The following is a 17,643-nucleotide window of genomic DNA, read 5'->3' on the forward strand; positions in this document are numbered from 1 at the left end:
GAAAGATTTACACTACATTAAGTTTAACAAATGTGTCAGTTCATTTCAGGATGACCAAGTTAAAATGCTTTATTTATAAGGTAGATACATAAACAGAAAGTGACTAAGTTGGGATTGCGAAAATTACTTTTTTCGCGAAGTGATTAAGATGGGGTGAGGGTCTATAATATGGCCACAGAATAGACTTTCTTGATAGACTATAATGGTCCCATGCAGCTGCACATATCCAGCAAAAATTTACCCAAGTACAGTAGTCAATTAAATTTTGACGACATAACACAGAAAAGACTTTTGAATCCGACTTTGAAAAAAAAAAAAATTGCTAAATGGAAGCTAATGAAAGGAACATGCCGCAAACACAGTGACGATGCAGTCCCGACAAGCACTGCTCACCTTTGTTCGTACCACGTGGTTTTCTGACAGCGTTCGTCGCGCCATTTTCTTTGAAGACTTTCTTCTGGTTCGCGAAAGATTCTTCGCTGACCAGTTGGAAATATTTCTCGACTCATTCAACGAATATTATGACAAGTCTTGACATTCAGAGCTCTGAGGTAAGTCTAGACAATATTCCATTCGCTTCTTTGTTTATTCAAGGCGTAGCCGTAGATGCAAACGAGAAAAACACGAACAGCATCCATCACGAAATAGCAGATGGCCAGATTTTTCGGAATGAGCAACCACAGTTTGATTTGATAACGTAGTTTTCAATCTTGTAAAGACAACTACGAAGGTTTCTGAAGCAGTTCCATGTTTGGACGAAGGAGGTTTTAATTTGCCACGAACCACCTAATAGAGCAATACCACACGATCGGTCAAGCGCTGCTTTCTCTGTAGCGTATATTGGAAAAATAAGGAACGTTTAAAGTGAATTACGACGTACGTACCAAAAGTTTAAATTCACTGCTGAGCCAAACGATCGAGCCACCGCCGCCAGATTGCAGACTTGCAGACTACACAAGACCGAAGGTTGGGCTTTTATAATATCGTGCAAATGTAAGACTTGAAGTACTGTATTTCTCGTTCTTTTAGGCCCAGTTCAATCAAACGTCGAACCTTATGTTAGATGTGGCTAACCTAATCACTTTTTTTGGTCGATTAGACTTTTGATTCAGACAATCGAACTTTGCATATGCTAAACTATTTCGTGGCCTGAACAAAACCATATTTATTACTTGAAACAGGGAAATAAACTCATGAAAGTAGTGCACCATCCAATGTAAAACCCGCGAGGGTTGGGGGGGGGGGGGGTAGGTCTAGAGGGTGTTCATCTTAGTTCATGGGTCTTTATTTTAGTCCATCAGTCTTAAGTCTTAGCTCTTTGTTTAGGCCTTTCCCAATTGCGCTGAGCACCTTTTGAGCACTTTTTTGAGTTTGGAGCACTATTTCGCATTTTGAGCACCCTTAAGCACTTTTTCTCACTTTGGGCAATATTTGAGCAATATTTCACATTTCGAGCAAATTTCGAGCAACATATGTCTTCTAAAACATTTGAAAGCAAAAACTGTGTGTCGCTCGCAACGAGAATCGTGTTCCAGGTCATAAATTTGAATAACTAATGATGTTGTCAAGAATAAAAGACCATTGTCATGGAAAGGCACGTGGACTTATCCTTACTGAGCGTGAGAACAGAAGTTTCTGATTGGCTGATGTATCATGCGTATCATGCGTGATGTATCATCTCAAATTTCTAGTGCTTTGCACTAGTACTGCTGAATTTATTTACAATTCGTAATCGGCTTTAGTTTTTTAAAAATATTATTGTTCTATATTCTATCAACCTTTCGTAACAACCTGTCGAATAACAGTACACAAAATAGATTGTTAATTTCTTTAGTAAAAATTGACATATTTACGAAAAGCTTAGAGGTAACTGTTCACAACTTTTGGCACTTTTTGAGCACTATTTCGAGATTTTGAGCACTTTTCGAGCACTTTTTAGCCATTTTTGCCAGCACTTTTTTAGGATTTTGTGGCAGGAATTGAAAAATCAATTTCTTTTATTTTTTGTTCATAGATAGCTGTTAGGTAGATAAGAAACCAAATGTAGATTGTTCCTGCCAAAAGCCTTTTATTTGTGAGAAAAATTAGAAGATCAGTTTTCGATGTCGGAGTCTCAGACTGCCCTAATTTTTAACCTGAAATTCGCTAACTTCAACTTTCCTTGCGTTCGCAAACAAAGCTGCATGGAGAAATTTGGACACTTTCAATGAACAGAAAAATTCTTCTTCCACTAAAAGATACTTTCAGGGCAATAGTGAAGCTCATCGTACTGAAGTAATTAAAAAATGAGGGATAGGTTTTCAGGGTGATAAAAACTAAAGTTCGTTACTCATTTTCGACAGCAATATTTAACGTGTGATATAACTCCAAATTCTCTTCATGTTATTTAAATCACACATTTAGACATTCATTTAAAACATACCTGGGGACTGGTTTGGGTGATCAAAGGAAATCTGTGTAAGACACCATCGAAGTTCAGGAATTTTCATTGTAGGCCGGCGGTAATTGTGTAAACACTTCCAATTTCGAAACGCACAAAAGTAGATATTTACAGCCTAAAGGCTCGTTTTTCATACTTCCTCTGGGTTTTCCCATTGCAAAGTTGCTTTTTTTATCCAAAGAGTGGGATAAAAAGGTGAAACTGGGTCAATTTTAGCCACTTTGAAACACTGAACTCTACCAGCTGGCGACTCTGCTTGACAATCTGTTCTGTGACTGCACGTGACATAACATACATTTGAAGAGAGGGAGCCGTCAAAATGACAGTCAAGGAATCAAGGTAGTAACGCAACAGAATTCTTGAAATAGTAACATTTTCGATGCTGACAGTCAGTTTTGAAGAAGAAAAAATCAGACGCGCTAGTATTCTGGTACTCACTTTTTATCACAAAATAAGGACTTTAACAATGGTAATTCTCCAAGGATGAGGGAACAGGAAGATATTTCTTCTTGTCACTTTACGATTGAGGAAACTTGGTGCCGTTAAATAAGTTAGTTTGGTCACGCTTCACTATATTTACCGGACTTCGATGTTTTCGTTTGGAGGCTGCCTTCAGGAACCCAAGCCAATTCTCAGCTATGTTTTAGATGAATGTCTAAATGTGTCAATAAACGAGGACTGGGAACATTTGGAGCTATACCACAGGAAAAATAATGGCGCAGAAAACAACTACAAAATTAAAGTTTTTGTCACCGTAAACACCTGTTCTTTGTTTTTGAATTATGTCAGTTCAACGAGTCTTGATATTGCTTTGAAAGTATCTTCTTGTGAAAGAAGAAGAGTTGCTCTATTGATGGAAAGCGTTCAAATTTCTCCTTGCGCCTTTATTTGCGAATGCAAGGAGAGTTGATGTTAGCAAATTTCGGGATGAAAATACAGCCATTTTGAGACTCCGACCATGAAAACTAATATTCTTACTTTTCTCGAAAATAAAAGGCTTTTTGCGAGAACAACTTACATCAGATTACTTATCTACCTAAAAGCTATTTATGGACAAAAAATGAAGGAAATCGATTTTTCAACTCTTGCCACTCAATGGTCGATATTTCCTGACCGTCGCTCTTAAGTTGTGAGACCTTTTTCTGTCAGATATTTTGACAATTTGTGACTGAATGTCTGTGTTTAGCTAACTTAACATTCAGATTAGTAGTTACGCAATCAATTCGATCTTTTTCCAGTGGTATTTGCTTGGCTTATAAGTGAATACATCCCCTTCTAGTAGAGTTTCAATGCACTGAAAAATTTTTTTGTCAAAAACTCTTGGCTATAAGCCGGGACCCCCTCTTAGGCTCAAATTTCACTGAACTTTAGCTTTAATTTGTGTAAAAGTCGCTCGGCTTATAGCCGGATAAGTACGCTACATTAAAATTATTGTTCAGAAATTAAATGGTTCTTCATTAAGTTTTTAAAACATTTCAACGAGGAGCAGGCTTTTAAATTGTCATCTAAGTTGTTTTTTTCTAGATCTTAACAGCTCTGTAAATAAATAGCTTGCTGACCAGTAGCTGTTTTTAACAGTGGTATTTCTAGAGTATCACGCTTGCGGGTAGCCAGGCTGTGGATAGTGGATCGTTTGTGGAATTTGTGACATAAATAGGCAGGAGCGAGGTTGTTTACACACTTGTATGCCATAATCAAATCTCTCAGATAGAAAAACATCATGTATTAATGCCATGGGTTTCAGCAGGCATTAGTGGCAGTTTGCCTCTTCAATGTCCTTCTCTTGATTTGGTACCCTCAGTGACCTGACTTCGAAAACAAGAAGTTGATGATTTTCTAGCGTTTTATCTTTTCCGCACAGCCTTACTAGAGCTTCCTTTGTGTACCTTCCACGCTTAATTCCACTCTGCAATGATTGGCCAAAATCTGACAGCTCAGGTGATGGGGAGTCACAGGGGGCACTGGAGGTGGAATTCAAATTTCTGAGACGTTACTGTAAGCTCTCACTCCCGGGAAGCGGGGTGGGGTACTCTCTTATATAAGCTATATAGGTATGTGCCGCCTCATCAGGTAGGGTTTTTGCGCCGTTTTAGTCTGAAAACGGGTGTAAACTTTGCCCAACTGGAATTGGGTATGGTTTTCGAGGGAACTACAGGAGTGTATGAACGTAGTTATTATTTCAACTCCAAATGAAAAGAGTGAAATAGAAATAATTATGCAAATTTGATATGCATTGTTTGCACTCTAATCTAAGTAATGATGACATAATTTCTGCTCTCACTCCATTTTTTGCCCAGCTACTAGAGTGCCCCGGAGAGCTTACTTGTAGGCTATTCTGTTATGACAAGGATGTCATGAAGACAAAATACACCAGGCTTGCATTTACTCGCCCAAATGTCATTTCAACTAGCCCCAAAAATGTTTTGATAAGGAGAATTGATTTCACAGTTCCTCCGTAATGGAATTCTTCAAAACCAGGCTATCAGACATTACCTTCTTTTCACGCTGTACCCAACCCCTATTAAACCCATTCTTTCAGTTGCTAGGCATGGCAAGTGTCATCCCAGCTTAATTTGTATGTATATATTACATTCATTGTCAGGCTAATACAGACGACATGAATCAAGAATCACAAGGGGAGTATGTTGTTCGTGCCCGCGGATTACCATGGTCTGCAACTACAGAAGAAGTTGCTGAATTCCTTTCAGGTAATATCATTGTTGTTATAGAAGTAAGATGATTAATCAAAACTTGAACAAAGGCTGTAGATTCTCTCGGTAGTCCAGTATCAAGGAAAGAGAGCCAATTACTTGAAACTTGACAGAAGCCGGTCCAGTTTGACGAGTCTTGTGGAAATCCAGAATGGAAGCACAACACGATTCTTGACTCAATTGTCACAAGGATCAAGAACTGAGTGTGAACTTACTTTTTTAGCTCATGGATGACGTAGTCATGCCATGGGCTTTTGGAGGCACTCGAATGGCACTCGATCACTCACTCACTTACTCACTCACTCACTCGATTCTCATTAATTTATTCATTAAAGTCAGATTAAACACTTTACTCTTACCTCCCTTACTTAGTATTACTTTTGTTCCAAGTGCCTTTTACGCATATGTTTGGAATATTCTAGAGGGTACTAGTAAGTTGGGTTTTGTATAAATGGAAATTTTCTAAAGAACACTGATAATATCATCCGCAAGAAATGGACTTAGAATTGTTAAAAGGACATTGAAATAATTGAGCGTGGATCATTGTTGTATATTTGGACGAATTGTGCACATTGTTCCCGATATTATACTTGATATGGAGAAGATGCGAATGACATGAGTGTGAAAGAGCTATTGCAGCCTGACGATGGGATTTCGTTCAGCGAAAAGTAAATAAGCCAGAGAGCCTTATAATCACTGCAAAAAAACGGTCTTCGAATTGTTAAAGCAACATTGAGGAGTATCTGTTGTGGTTTATTCAGTTATTTGGGCGAATCCATTCGACCATTTGTCTTTGTATGCAAACGGGGAATGAATTAATGTTGTGTCAACTAGAAGCATAGGTTTTAGAACCAACAAGCGTTATGCTATTTTGCTTGAATTTTTAGGTGATCTTTGCCTTAAAGTAGGCTTTTGTTTGTCGGTGATTCCATTTAGCAAAACAAGTCTCCAGAACATTCAGGTAGAGAAAGGCAATCGGACACTTCGACTGCGTTTAAATTACTTGGCTAGGTCAGAGCACATACTGCTTTGAGCTTAATCCATTTTATTAAAATAATTTTTAGCTAGTATTATCAAAAGTGCATTCTAAAGCAGTTCAATTTAGCCATAAACACTTGTATTCTGTATTTAATAGCTCGTACTACATATACTAACCATTACGTACACTTTTAGGAAACCTTCAAGGCCCATTAAAATAATTGTTTAAAACCATGGTTTAAGTAAAACTCGTGGTTATGAAAAACTTGCCTATTTTACAAGAAAGTGCACTGTCATTCAGAAAGTGTTTGACAGTCACATGAGAAAGCAAATTATTTTACAACTAAAAAGCGTTCGTAATTGCTTTTAAAAGTGATCTTTGCTTTGTAAGTAGAAATCAGAAATGCTGCACTGATAACAAGTTTCTAGAATATTCAGGTGCACATGCAATCGGATACTTCGAGTCACGCTGTATTTTGGCAAGTCCGTACACAATGAACCATCCAAAAAGATTTATATGTTTTTCTTTGATTATTGAACTGTCTTTTCTGCACTAATTCAATTCATCCATAAGCTTGCTCCTAATGTTACTGTAGTGTATATCAGTATATAACATTCTCTGGCCGGTAAATTGCCTTTTCTCACCACCTATCTGTTGAACATTGAATTTGATATCCTAACGCAGAGGTTTTACATGCCATGAATAACTTCTGGGAGTTAAATGGTTATTAAGCATTGGTTGAAACCTTTCTAACCTTTCCTGTGTACATTTCTCTACAAGGCTGCAACATTCGAGGTGGTGCTAAAAATGGCATTCACTTCACATTTGGTGTCGATGGACGTGCTAGTGGTGAATGTTTTGTTGAGCTGGTGTCTTTAGAGGATTTGAACAGGTAAATGCATTTTAGTACTATTATTGTGACTATTTTTGACTGTGAGGATTTTGAATTTTTGCATCCCCACCAAATGGGTCCTTGTTCAAGAGTTAATTGGGGTAATTCATTTTTTTCCAGAGCTCTTAGCAAAAACAACCACCATATTGGCAAAAGATACATTGAGGTTTTTGAGTCCAAGGCTGGTGAAATGGAATGGGTCTGTAAAAGAATGGGGCAGCCACAGGACAAAGGCGACGAGTCGGTTGTACGGCTGAGAGGCTTACCGTATGAAATTTCTAAAGAGGAGATTGTGCAGTTCTTTACAGGTAAAATCAAGTTCTTTATTTTCCATAATTCAAAATGGCGCCTATTTAAATCAGATGTGGAGTTAAAAAAGGCCAACAGTAGTCTTAAAAAATGCCCTAAATTTAGAGTGTCTTTAAAAAAATGTTTCTACAGTGTATCTGATGACCCAAATCTTTTGCTCATTTGTACATTCAACGAAAACAAACATTTCTCTCCTAAGATCAACTTATCTACACTAAACAGGCCATTTCCAAGTTGGTGCAAGTCTCCATTTCAAAGCAAGGCTAAGTGCAAAGCTATTGATATGAAAATGATTTATTATTCTCATGCAAATAAAACTCATTTTCACAACAAAGGTTTTTGCACCTTGCCTCGTTTTGAAAGTGAAAGCTTTGACTTTTCTGGTCAAATCAGACAGTTAAAGTGCCAGTGAAAATCAAGCAGCAAATGTTGCTGGCCAATAAGGGTTAACAAATTTGTCCATGCTGGCAAATTAAAACCAAGAAAGAAATGAGCAAGTTTTCCAGCTTCAGTTTGACAAATTTAATTTTTAAAAATTGTATTTAAGAGTTTACGCAGTTTGAGCTCCATATTCCATTACTTTCTCCAAAAGTAGAGTCCATGTTTTTGCTTTGGAGACTGTAGGCTGATGCAATAATAACTTTGTACTTTAATAAATATTTCAATCCCAAGATTCTTGCACTTTGCTATTGACACAATAAATTGGTAATAGGACTTTGTTTGTAGATTAAAGTCGCCTGAACAACAGTGAAATTTCAGTAATCATTTGAAAGCATTCACATTTTACAAACTTTTAAGCTTATAATCTAACCCTGAATAAGCAGGATTTGCACAGAGTCTTGAATTGTTGAACATAATCTTGTTATTTGCAAACCTGTTTTCCAGGCCTGGAAAATGAGTGTAATTTTGTACATGGGAAGGATTGTTCTTTGAAGGCCATACAGAGACTGTTATCTTTGTTTATGTTTCAATGCAAATTTTAGCCAAAAAGATTAATGGAATAGACCCTGTGTCACTTCCCCTTAAAAACAGTCTCCCCCCCTCTTCAATCCATTACCTGTACATTGTATGTACTCTATTAACAACTCTTTATTCACTGAAAAGTCCATTTTTATCCCAAGTTATTATTTCTTTCTAATTTCCCCAGTTCCCTCATTTGTAACAGTTGACACAATAGAACAATTAATTGGGTTTTCCTAACAGTTGTTGGTTTACATGCTTTGCTCTTTACTGGAATTATTTCAAAGGGCTGGAGATAGTTCCTAATGGGATAACAATCACTCTTGACGAGGACGGGAGGACCACGGGGGATGCTTTTGTGGAATTTGCTTCTCCTGATATAGCATCACAAGCTTTGAAAAAAAACAAAGAGACCATAGGGCACAGGTGGGAAAGCCATGGTGCGGGTCTGAACGGGACCTTGGGCAGCACAGTTGTGTTAAATGATTTCTGGTTGATCTGGTTGGTTATATTTGTAGTATTGTTGTATGTATCTGTTTTCACAGTGCAAATTTAGTGTCAAGGCAGTTCTCTGCTCTTACTTAGCCTTTTTGTAACAAGGGATTTTTAGTTTTGTACAAAACAGTGCTCAGCACCTTTAATTTCAAAAGTTATAGTTCCTGGGACTCAGAATTTTTTATAGAGCACAGCATTGGAGCAAAATGACAACAACAACATTGTGTACAACATTACCATATAAAATGACCGTGTAGAGGGCTTGAAATAATGTTTGAACTAAGAAAGACTGTTCTTTATGGTGGACCACAAAATTCCATTGTCTTAGATTTTTTAATTACCCGAAATGTAGTGCAAAGACAGCTTCCACATAAGTTTGTTGCATTTTATTAGTTTTTATCTGGGAATGTTTTGGGTTGTGTAATTTCATCCTTACATGGTTTTCATTCTTTTCTTGCTTTTTTCTGTACATTACACATGTTTGTTTTCCTACATATATACATGTAGTCTGCGTTAGAAATTTTAAATTGTATTAGTTCTGTCTTCCAAGGCTTTCACTATGCATAATGTTTTATATTAGGCATAAGTGTAAGTGTTGAATTGTTACTACTCTTTCATTATACAAGATGGTTTGAACCACATTGGTCTTGTCTTTGGTTACTATTAAGGAAGTTATTTCATTCATTCTTCAGTAGTCTTATGGGAATGTACAAAGAAGTTATTTAATTTTGTATTTATACTACTTTAGACTTGCATGTTCAGCATATATTTCTTTTTGTGTTTTTTTATATGTTATGCTGTAGGTGTGTTTTAAAAACTGGTGTATCCAAACAAAATAGGTTTTATTAGGTATTTTCATTCCCGGTTTGGGGTTTTACACTAAGCATTTTGTTTAAATTGTTTATTAAGGTTAATTTTTTAATGTGTACATGCATTCATCAAATGCCTTATTCTAAAATTGCACTGTGAAACAGCTTTTGGGTGAGTATTGTTGTGCATGTGTTGTATGTGTTTTTTGTGTGCCTACTTAAAAGTCATGATAAATCTATTGCTTTATCTTGGTTTGCTTTTAATACTCAATTACGTGAATCCTGAAAAATACATACAAAAACTGAATACTTAAGAGTTGTAAGGGTGCTTAAAAGTAAAGGATTTTCAGGACTTCAAGTAGTTTTGAAGAATTCTAAACTACTTGAAGTCTTGTGAAAAAAAGCCTCTTTTTTTGGATTTGCTTGATTAAATACTTCCAGGCTGTTACATTATTCTGTACCCTGCCAGCAGAGGTTTCTCTGTTGCATGGCTTTTAGCGTTAACAAAGCCATTTGTGTGGCTTGTCTGTTGCTTAGTTGGTTAATTGTTTTGTGTGCCCCAGGAGAAACCTATTTAAGAGATATATCGCTACAAACAAAGCAAACAGTAACTCCAATAAGCTTACATTTTTACTATTAAATGACAAAAAAGATTATGGTCGTACAAACAGATTCTTTTCCAGTGATTTTTGTCGACTATAAAACAACACAATTAAAGGTTTCAAGTTTACAAAAAACATAAAGGTGCGAGTTCATTTAGACAAGGTGCTTAGTTATTGAGGATTGACAGACCTGGATTTTGCAGGATGTTGAGTTCCAATTTGTTTCGAAACTGATGGAGCAGCGCGAAGTGATAAATATGGATTTTCAGTGACCTGTTACTAAACTTACCTAGGCATCTTCTCCATTTACAAAATAATACAACACCATGGACTGATGCTTTGAAATTCTGAATGCTTTGTTGTAATGCTAGTCGTGGGATGTTGTGGGGGAAAGTCTCACTTGGGCTCTGGTTTTGCACAGCAAATCAGTCAAAAATTGATGCACTTAAGTTGTTCAACTGGTTAGAACTGGTTTTAAAACCTGTTAATCATGAGTCTACCTCAAAAATTTTGGAGGTGTCTAAAGAGCATGGTCAACAGAAACCTCAAGCAGATTGCTGCTGTGGTTTTTCACGGGCTGTTAACAAACCAACTACGCAAGAGACAAGCCACGCAAATGACTTTGTAATCACTAAAATTAAAAGCCATGCAAGAGATAGAACTCTGCTCCAGGGTATTACATTTGTGTTTGTAAGGTTTCTACCAATAAGTGATTATTTTAAGTGTTATACATGTCTTGCTGTTCAAATTCTATCGTATCATTTGGAATGTTGTCAGACATTTTGGGTTTGTTGTATTTTGTGGAATTTCCCGCAACTAGTGGACAACATCTTTGTGTATCATTTTCAATGTATATTTAGTGGATCAGTTTCCTTTCCATGGTTCAAAGTGTGTTTTCCTTTGTTTTATATTGGATAATGTGTGATATTGTGATTGAAAAAAGGGAAAAACAATTCAGCCAAAAGAAATTCAACCTCAAGCATACACTCTAAAATTCCCAAACTATAGTCATGTAATGTTTATTTGAGGAAGCTCTTCCTCAGTGATTGATTGGTTCAAGTTCAATCATCGTCATTATTGCCTTCAGTCCAAAAATCCCTCTTAACTTTAGCTTCTCTTAGTATCTGGTGATATTATGGTTGTCACTGAATTGTGGCAGATATCTGGACTTCTTACCTGGGTTTTGCTTTTCTTTTAGGTACATCGAGATATTCAAGTGTGGGAAACATGAGATTAAATATGTGTCCAAGCCAAAGCTTAAGCCTTTGATGTCAACCAGACCAGGTCCCTATGACAGATCTGCTGGAGGATTTGGGGGAGGACGAGGACGCTTTGGTGGTGGAGGAGATGGAAGAAGGTGAAAGCATGCTATTTAAGTGCCAGATTGCCTTAGAATCCTGTTTTATACTTGCTCATAACATACTAGATCCTCTCGTCCCAGGGCTCATAAAAACTTTCAGCTTGTCCTTTAAACAAGCAGTATTCAATTTTTTTTTTGCGTGGGGCCATTGCTTGCTTTTCTTAGGCAAGGACTAAGGTACAGGGTCTTACTATGACCTGGTTTATCGTTGTTTGAAAAATATTATGCAAATTTAAAGTATTGTATTCTCTCTTGGTTCCCACTTCATTTAGATAGTATTTAGTTATCCTCAAATAGGTCAATGGCACAACTGTAGTGGGAAATACTACTCAACAACTGTTGTTTAAAGACCATGCTAATAGGATCTATTGGATCGTACAACCTGGAGCTTGCAGAGTGTAACAAACATCATTGTAGAAAAATCTTGTCTCTCTCACCCACATGGCTTAACTTAAAACTTAGCTGCAACTGGCTTTGCTTTAGGACAAATTTGAGATCAATCCTGTTAGTCTGAGGGCAAAAGCTAAAGAAATCCCTGTTTTGAGAGAGTTACAGTTAAACATGTTAGAGCTTCGAACCACATAACATGACACACATCTTGCTGTTCTGATGTTGAAAAATATGAAGTAATTTTTATTATGAACATTTCAACTATCATTTAACAGATTCAGAGGAAGAGGTAACCTTGGAGGTCCAGTTTTTGGAGGTGGATATGGTGGGGATTTTGGTGGATTTGGTGGCGGTCGTGGTGGACCGGGGCGTGGTGGACGTGGTGGAAGAGGTATGGGTGGTCGAGGTGGATTTCGTAACCAGGGCCGTGGAGGAGGTGGTGGCGGGGGAGGAGGAAATTTTGGAATGATGTCCACTACAGGTCACACTGTTCACATGCGTGGCTTGCCGTTTGCTGCTAAAGAAAGTGATGTAAAACAGTTCTTTATGCCTCTTAACCCTGTGAATATCTTTATGGAGTATTCAAATGGCTCCTTTAACGGGCAAGTGGATGTGGACTTCGCAACTCATGACGATGCACAAGCAGCCATGTTGAAGCACAAGTCAACAATGGGTCAGTCATACATTAATTTTATGTAATTACTGTGGAGATAGAACAGTACTTGCAATTAAAAAGTCACCTGTGTAGGACTGTAATTTTAGTAGGCTACTAGCAAACATTTTGTTGCTAATGCATGGTTTTGTACTGTTTTTAGACTATAGTTACGTACAACACATTAATTGTGGTCTAATAGCCGATTTTTATAAGTGTCTTATGTACTAAAGGAAAGTTTCAAGTAGTTGTTACAATAAAATCATTACGGTACACGATATATACATTCCTGTTGTTTATTTAAGAGAGCACAGTTGTACAAGAAGTGCTAATGCGATGGATGGTGTATTTGTTATTACGGTCCTCAAGTCATAAAATTTGGCCCTGCCCTGGTAATTCGGCCACCTTGTTAATAATAATTTGTTAATTTGTTAACCTTGTTAATAATTAATTTTTCTGGGAAAAATGCCACTAAAATGCTTGAATAATGCTTACTGCCTTTGCTTCAACAAAATGCTCAAAACAATGTCTGCATAATGTTCAGAGGCCTGTTGAAAGGCGACACGTGTTTTACCACCCATGTATCAAACCTGTCTTCAAACAAATCCAGTTGTTACAGGTTGCGAAAAGTTGTTGCAAAAAGTAGAAGTGAGCTTTTTATTGTTTTTTTTTTTTAATTGAAAACCAAATTTACTCTGCTGATATTCCTCTGCGAATAAGTGTTATTCTAAGCAAATTAAAGCAATTTGCTATTCAAGGGAGGCTGTATGACTTTGAGTTTTTCTCCTCAGGTACCTTTGCTGGATCACAATAGAAAGTTTCTTGATATTTATGTTAATGTACAACTTTCACAGAAATTTCAGTTGCCTGATCGGGCAACTAGGATACGAAACTTAGTTGCCCCAATAAAATTTTTAATTGCCTTGGGAAAGCTGGCAGCTGTTAATGTTGAGCCCTGAATGCTAAATGCATGACTGTAAAAAGAAGAAAAAGTGAAACATCAATGACTGCTTTGACCTGGTGACATAGCATTTTCATACCTTTTCTTTGAAGACTTATTTTTTATACTAAATGTAATTCCTTTTTTTTTTTGCAGGTCATCGTTATATTGAATTGTTTTTGCGATCACAGCCTGATGAAGGTCCAAGCAGAGGGTGGGGTGGCTCAGGAGGAGGAGGAGGACAGCAGAACTTTGGTGGTAACAGTGGGGGTGAGTAGCAGTGTCTCCTGTCAATAACGCCCGAGGGGCTTCATTAACCTTTGAGCAAAACTTTAGAGCTACAACCAGATGCAAATATCCTGTATAATGTCGCGTACAAGCCCTGGGATTATACATCTTCATGAGCGATTTTAGGAGGGGTTATAAATGAGGGGCTCATCACCAGAATAGTAAAAGCAGTTCAGAACAAGCTTCAGCAGTGCTGATCAAAATACATTATGCATTCATTGTTTTAAAGTAAGCCTCAAAACGTTGTAATAAATCGAATAATATTCATTTCAATTATGAATATGTAAAAAATCATGTATGAGAAGTGCAGGGTGAATAATTAAATGAAAAATGATCATCACAGTTGCAGACACAACTTTTGTAGTTGTGAAAAGAAAGCTTGAAAAAATTCGGGCTTGTATGGGATTTGAACCCTTGACCTCTGCGATATCAGTGCAGCACTCTACCAATTAAGCTAATAAGCCAACCGGGAGCAGGTCATTGGGTTGGTTTGTTACAAACCGTTGAAAGGATGATGATGTAGTCATGAATATAATGAAAAATCATATATGAGAACTGCGGGGTGAAGAATGAAATGAAAAATGATCATCTTAGTTATAGACGCAACTTTTGCTGCACCTATATTGCAGAGGTCAAGGATTTGAATCCCGTACAAGCCTGAATTTTTTCAGGCTTTTTTTTCGCAACTGCAAAAGTTGCGTCTATAACTGCGATGATCATTTTTCATTTAGAATTCATTTCAGTATTTTGTTTGCAGGTAAATGGGCCCATAACTGGGGGGTGTTAGTGTCAGCTTACGGTATTTGAGACACTGTTCCTTCTTTGGGCTTAAAAGCCTATCTATGAACTTGTGCTTGTGAATTCCCCACCCATCTTCCCCTTGTCAAAATTAAAAAGTCCATGCTCAACTGCTCAGCCTCGGGAGAATCAACTTTGAATGGAGGGGAGGGATAGGATGAGTGTTCCGTCACAGATGTGTGACCAGCAGTGATTTTTAAGTTAAAAAGGCCATTTTTTTGTCTGAGTGTCTCACCATTTTTGCAATTAGTTGCAGCTTGAAAAGGTAGTTGTTAAAGACAATTTCTAGTGACCACCAACCACAAAGAAGGCAGCAGTTTGATTAACAATAGGCTTGGTTGCTGTTCAGCGTTATTGACAGTGGTCTCAGAACTGTGAGAACTGGACCAGCCAGCCAGTGGTATTTTGGTCAGAGAGGCATGTGTGTGCCTTCCTTTACACTGTTTGTTTGACAAAATGGTTGGAAAAATTAATATGAGACGTCTCACAGACTCGCTGATTTCTCATTAGGTGGAAACTTTAGCAACAATAACTTTGGTGGTGGCAGCTTTGGAAACTTCAATGATGGGAACAATTTTAGCAACTTTAGCAGTGGAGGAAACTTTGGTAACCAAGGCAACATGGGAGGTTTTGGAGGCCAAGGGAATCAACCGTTCAACCAACAGCAGCAGCAGCAGCAGCAGCAGCAGCAGCAGCAGCAGCAACAAGGAAACTTTGGAAATCAGATAGGAAGTGCTAGTGGAGGGAACTTTGGAAATCAAACCAGCAACTTTGGCAGTGCTGCTGCTGGAGGATTTGGATCTCCACCCAGTGGTGCAAACTTCAGCTCACAGTCTTCTTATGGGCAAACTGCTAACTTTGGTGGCACAAATTATGGTGGGCAGATGTCCACGGGGATGAGCACCGGAATGAACAGCGGCATGAACACAGGCAGTTATGGTGGTCAAGCATACAGCACTCCAGCCCAGCAGAGCACACCATTTAATCAACAACAGCAACAGCAGCAGCAGCAGCAGCAAGCATCGTATGGTGATGCCTCAGCCTATGGTGCAGCTGGTGGGTCATTCTTTGGTGGTGTGCAAACACCAATCAAGCAGGAAGCACAGAGCACAGGGACGCCAGGGATGGTCTCATATCCTGGATATCAATGAACTTTGTAACACAACTACGTAGCTTGCTTTGTATTATTTTGTACTTTCATGCAATTAGCTGGCATCCTTTTACAGCCCTTTTTGAGTTTGTTAAAGTTTGTTTGTTAAAGGGTGGTCAATAGTCCAACTGGTTATTCCAAGTTGATAATTTTTATAGTTTTCATGGTGCTGTAAGCTTTTTAGTCATGAACTACCTCTTTGTACTACGTATTGATGTAGCACAAATTGTCAGTGTCTGTATGACACCTTCACTTCAGCCATAACAAACCCCAAATTATGGGTACTCGCAGGGTCGATATTTTATTATGATTTGTGCAAACTTCCTCTTCATGCATTTTAGTACAAATGGCAGCTACTGTGCAAACAGATAGTATGATACATAATCCTGTTTCATGTTAACCACTTGAAGTTATTAACTAGTAGCCTTAATTATTTTTCAAGAGAAAGTCTGAAGTTAATTTCACTCACAGTTCTGAGTATCACTACCTTGCGTACTGTGCTATTTAAATAATAGTGCTTTGCTTTTGAGTTTTATGTTGTCAAAGTGAATGCAAGGAACAAGTTAGTTTTTAATCTTAGAGCGAGTTTGACTTTTAAAATGTACAGTTGTTGTGTTAGTTGTGCAGTGATTTAGCTCTAAACGGTAATTTTAATGCCTAGTTTTGGATGAGATGTTTCTTTTGACTCTAATAACGGAATAAAATCAAATGTGATATTTATCAAGTTAAAATGTCTTATAAACAGAGGCAATTAATTTTTTTATGTACATGTTTTGTTTCCCTGATTTCTTCCCTGTCCTTGCCTTAATTAATTAAGGCAAGGAAATAAGGAAATAAAGGCGCGCGAGGAAGCTGACCTCGTACTACAGTGGCGCGCGCCTTAATTCCGCCTTTGTCCTTTTTTTTCAAATGCCTGTCATGCAATGGAGGGTGGAGGCTAGCCCTTCCATTCTCTCTGTTCATGCGTTGTGCTTCTTACGTGAAACCTTACTCAGAAAAGAAAAACAACGCTTTAGTCGCGACGACACGTTTTGTTCGGCTACTCTAATAAACAACCAGAATGCCCCCGTTTAATGTTCAAGACTAGAAGGTAGACACTATCTCCTCCGTATTCTGCGTAGCAGTGGTGGTTTTGTAAGACGCACCACTGAGCGGCGAAGCCGCAAAGGCGCGCAAGGAGCACAAAATGGCAGGTGGAGAACCAGGGATGTCAACAACCATCCGGCTAAACATTGACTTTGTCAAGGACCCGCTACATCTTGTATAGTCAAAGACAGCCAAACCAATCTAATAAGATGAAGAGTAGAAAAAGGCATCGCTTTAGATGACAGTCCATGTAGCGTAGACCATTACTTTTTCCAATAAGAATTTCCAGTTTCCCCACGTAAATTTTTAACATCCCATATGAGCCTTGACGCGGAGTTTCCTTCTCCACCCTTCTGTACAAAATAGAGGGTGGGCCTTATGCCCCCTTTTATAAGGACTAAAGCTTTCCTTGAGAAGAAGGATCGCCCGACTGGAGCTACCCTGGGCGAGCCAACTTTTCATACATTTCCTTACAAAACGTCACAAAGAGAATAGTTATTTTTGTAAAACTGTCAATGTCTGGAACACGTTGCTAAGAGAAATTATTAACATTGAGTCCGCTGATCGATTCAAAAAGCAACTTAGTCAGTACACTTAGATTTTCTAAACTTCGAGTCGTTTTTTGACAAAAACCTGGAGTTTGTACTGGTTTCATGTACTTTCAATACCTTGTTATTCCGCTACAACCACACAAGTGGACCCTTGGAATTGAATTATACATCATTTTAACCTAGTGTTTTTTTTTCCAAACTTTTTGTGAACTCGATAAGGGGAGGACTGGG

At 37.9% G+C, this 17,643-nt stretch overlaps 1 protein-coding gene across 2 annotated transcripts; it reads left to right on the forward strand.

Moving 5' to 3' along the window:
- The first annotated feature begins 392 nt into the window (after nt 1-392).
- LOC140929112 (heterogeneous nuclear ribonucleoprotein F-like) lies at nt 393-16,495 on the forward strand. Of its 2 annotated transcripts, none has more exons than XM_073378975.1 (9): nt 393-551; nt 5,043-5,148; nt 6,911-7,022; nt 7,143-7,330; nt 8,579-8,792; nt 11,396-11,554; nt 12,223-12,620; nt 13,696-13,809; nt 15,136-16,495. In XM_073378975.1, exons 1-9 carry the CDS (start codon nt 522-524, stop codon nt 15,774-15,776), a joined length of 1,962 nt encoding a protein of 653 aa, XP_073235076.1. In that variant the 5' UTR covers nt 393-521; the 3' UTR covers nt 15,777-16,495. The 2 variants fall into 2 exon arrangements, with proteins under 2 accessions (XP_073235076.1, XP_073235077.1); XM_073378976.1 differs by having other exon boundaries at nt 8,579-8,717.
- The last annotated feature ends 1,148 nt before the right edge of the window (nt 16,496-17,643 follow it).

This window comes from Porites lutea, chromosome 2, assembly GCF_958299795.1.
Source record: "Porites lutea chromosome 2, jaPorLute2.1, whole genome shotgun sequence".
Lineage (NCBI taxonomy): Eukaryota > Metazoa > Cnidaria > Anthozoa > Scleractinia > Poritidae > Porites > Porites lutea.

Excerpts from the sequence above, each read along its gene's own strand:
- LOC140929112 (XM_073378975.1), top strand. The coding sequence starts at position 522 with ATGACAAGTCTTGACATTCAGAGCTCTGAG. Across the intron at positions 7,331-8,578 it reads GATTGTGCAGTTCTTTACAG|GGCTGGAGATAGTTCCTAAT; the intron begins GTAAAATCAAGT and ends ATTATTTCAAAG. Across the intron at positions 8,793-11,395 it reads AATGATTTCTGGTTGATCTG|GTACATCGAGATATTCAAGT; the intron begins GTTGGTTATATT and ends CTTTTCTTTTAG.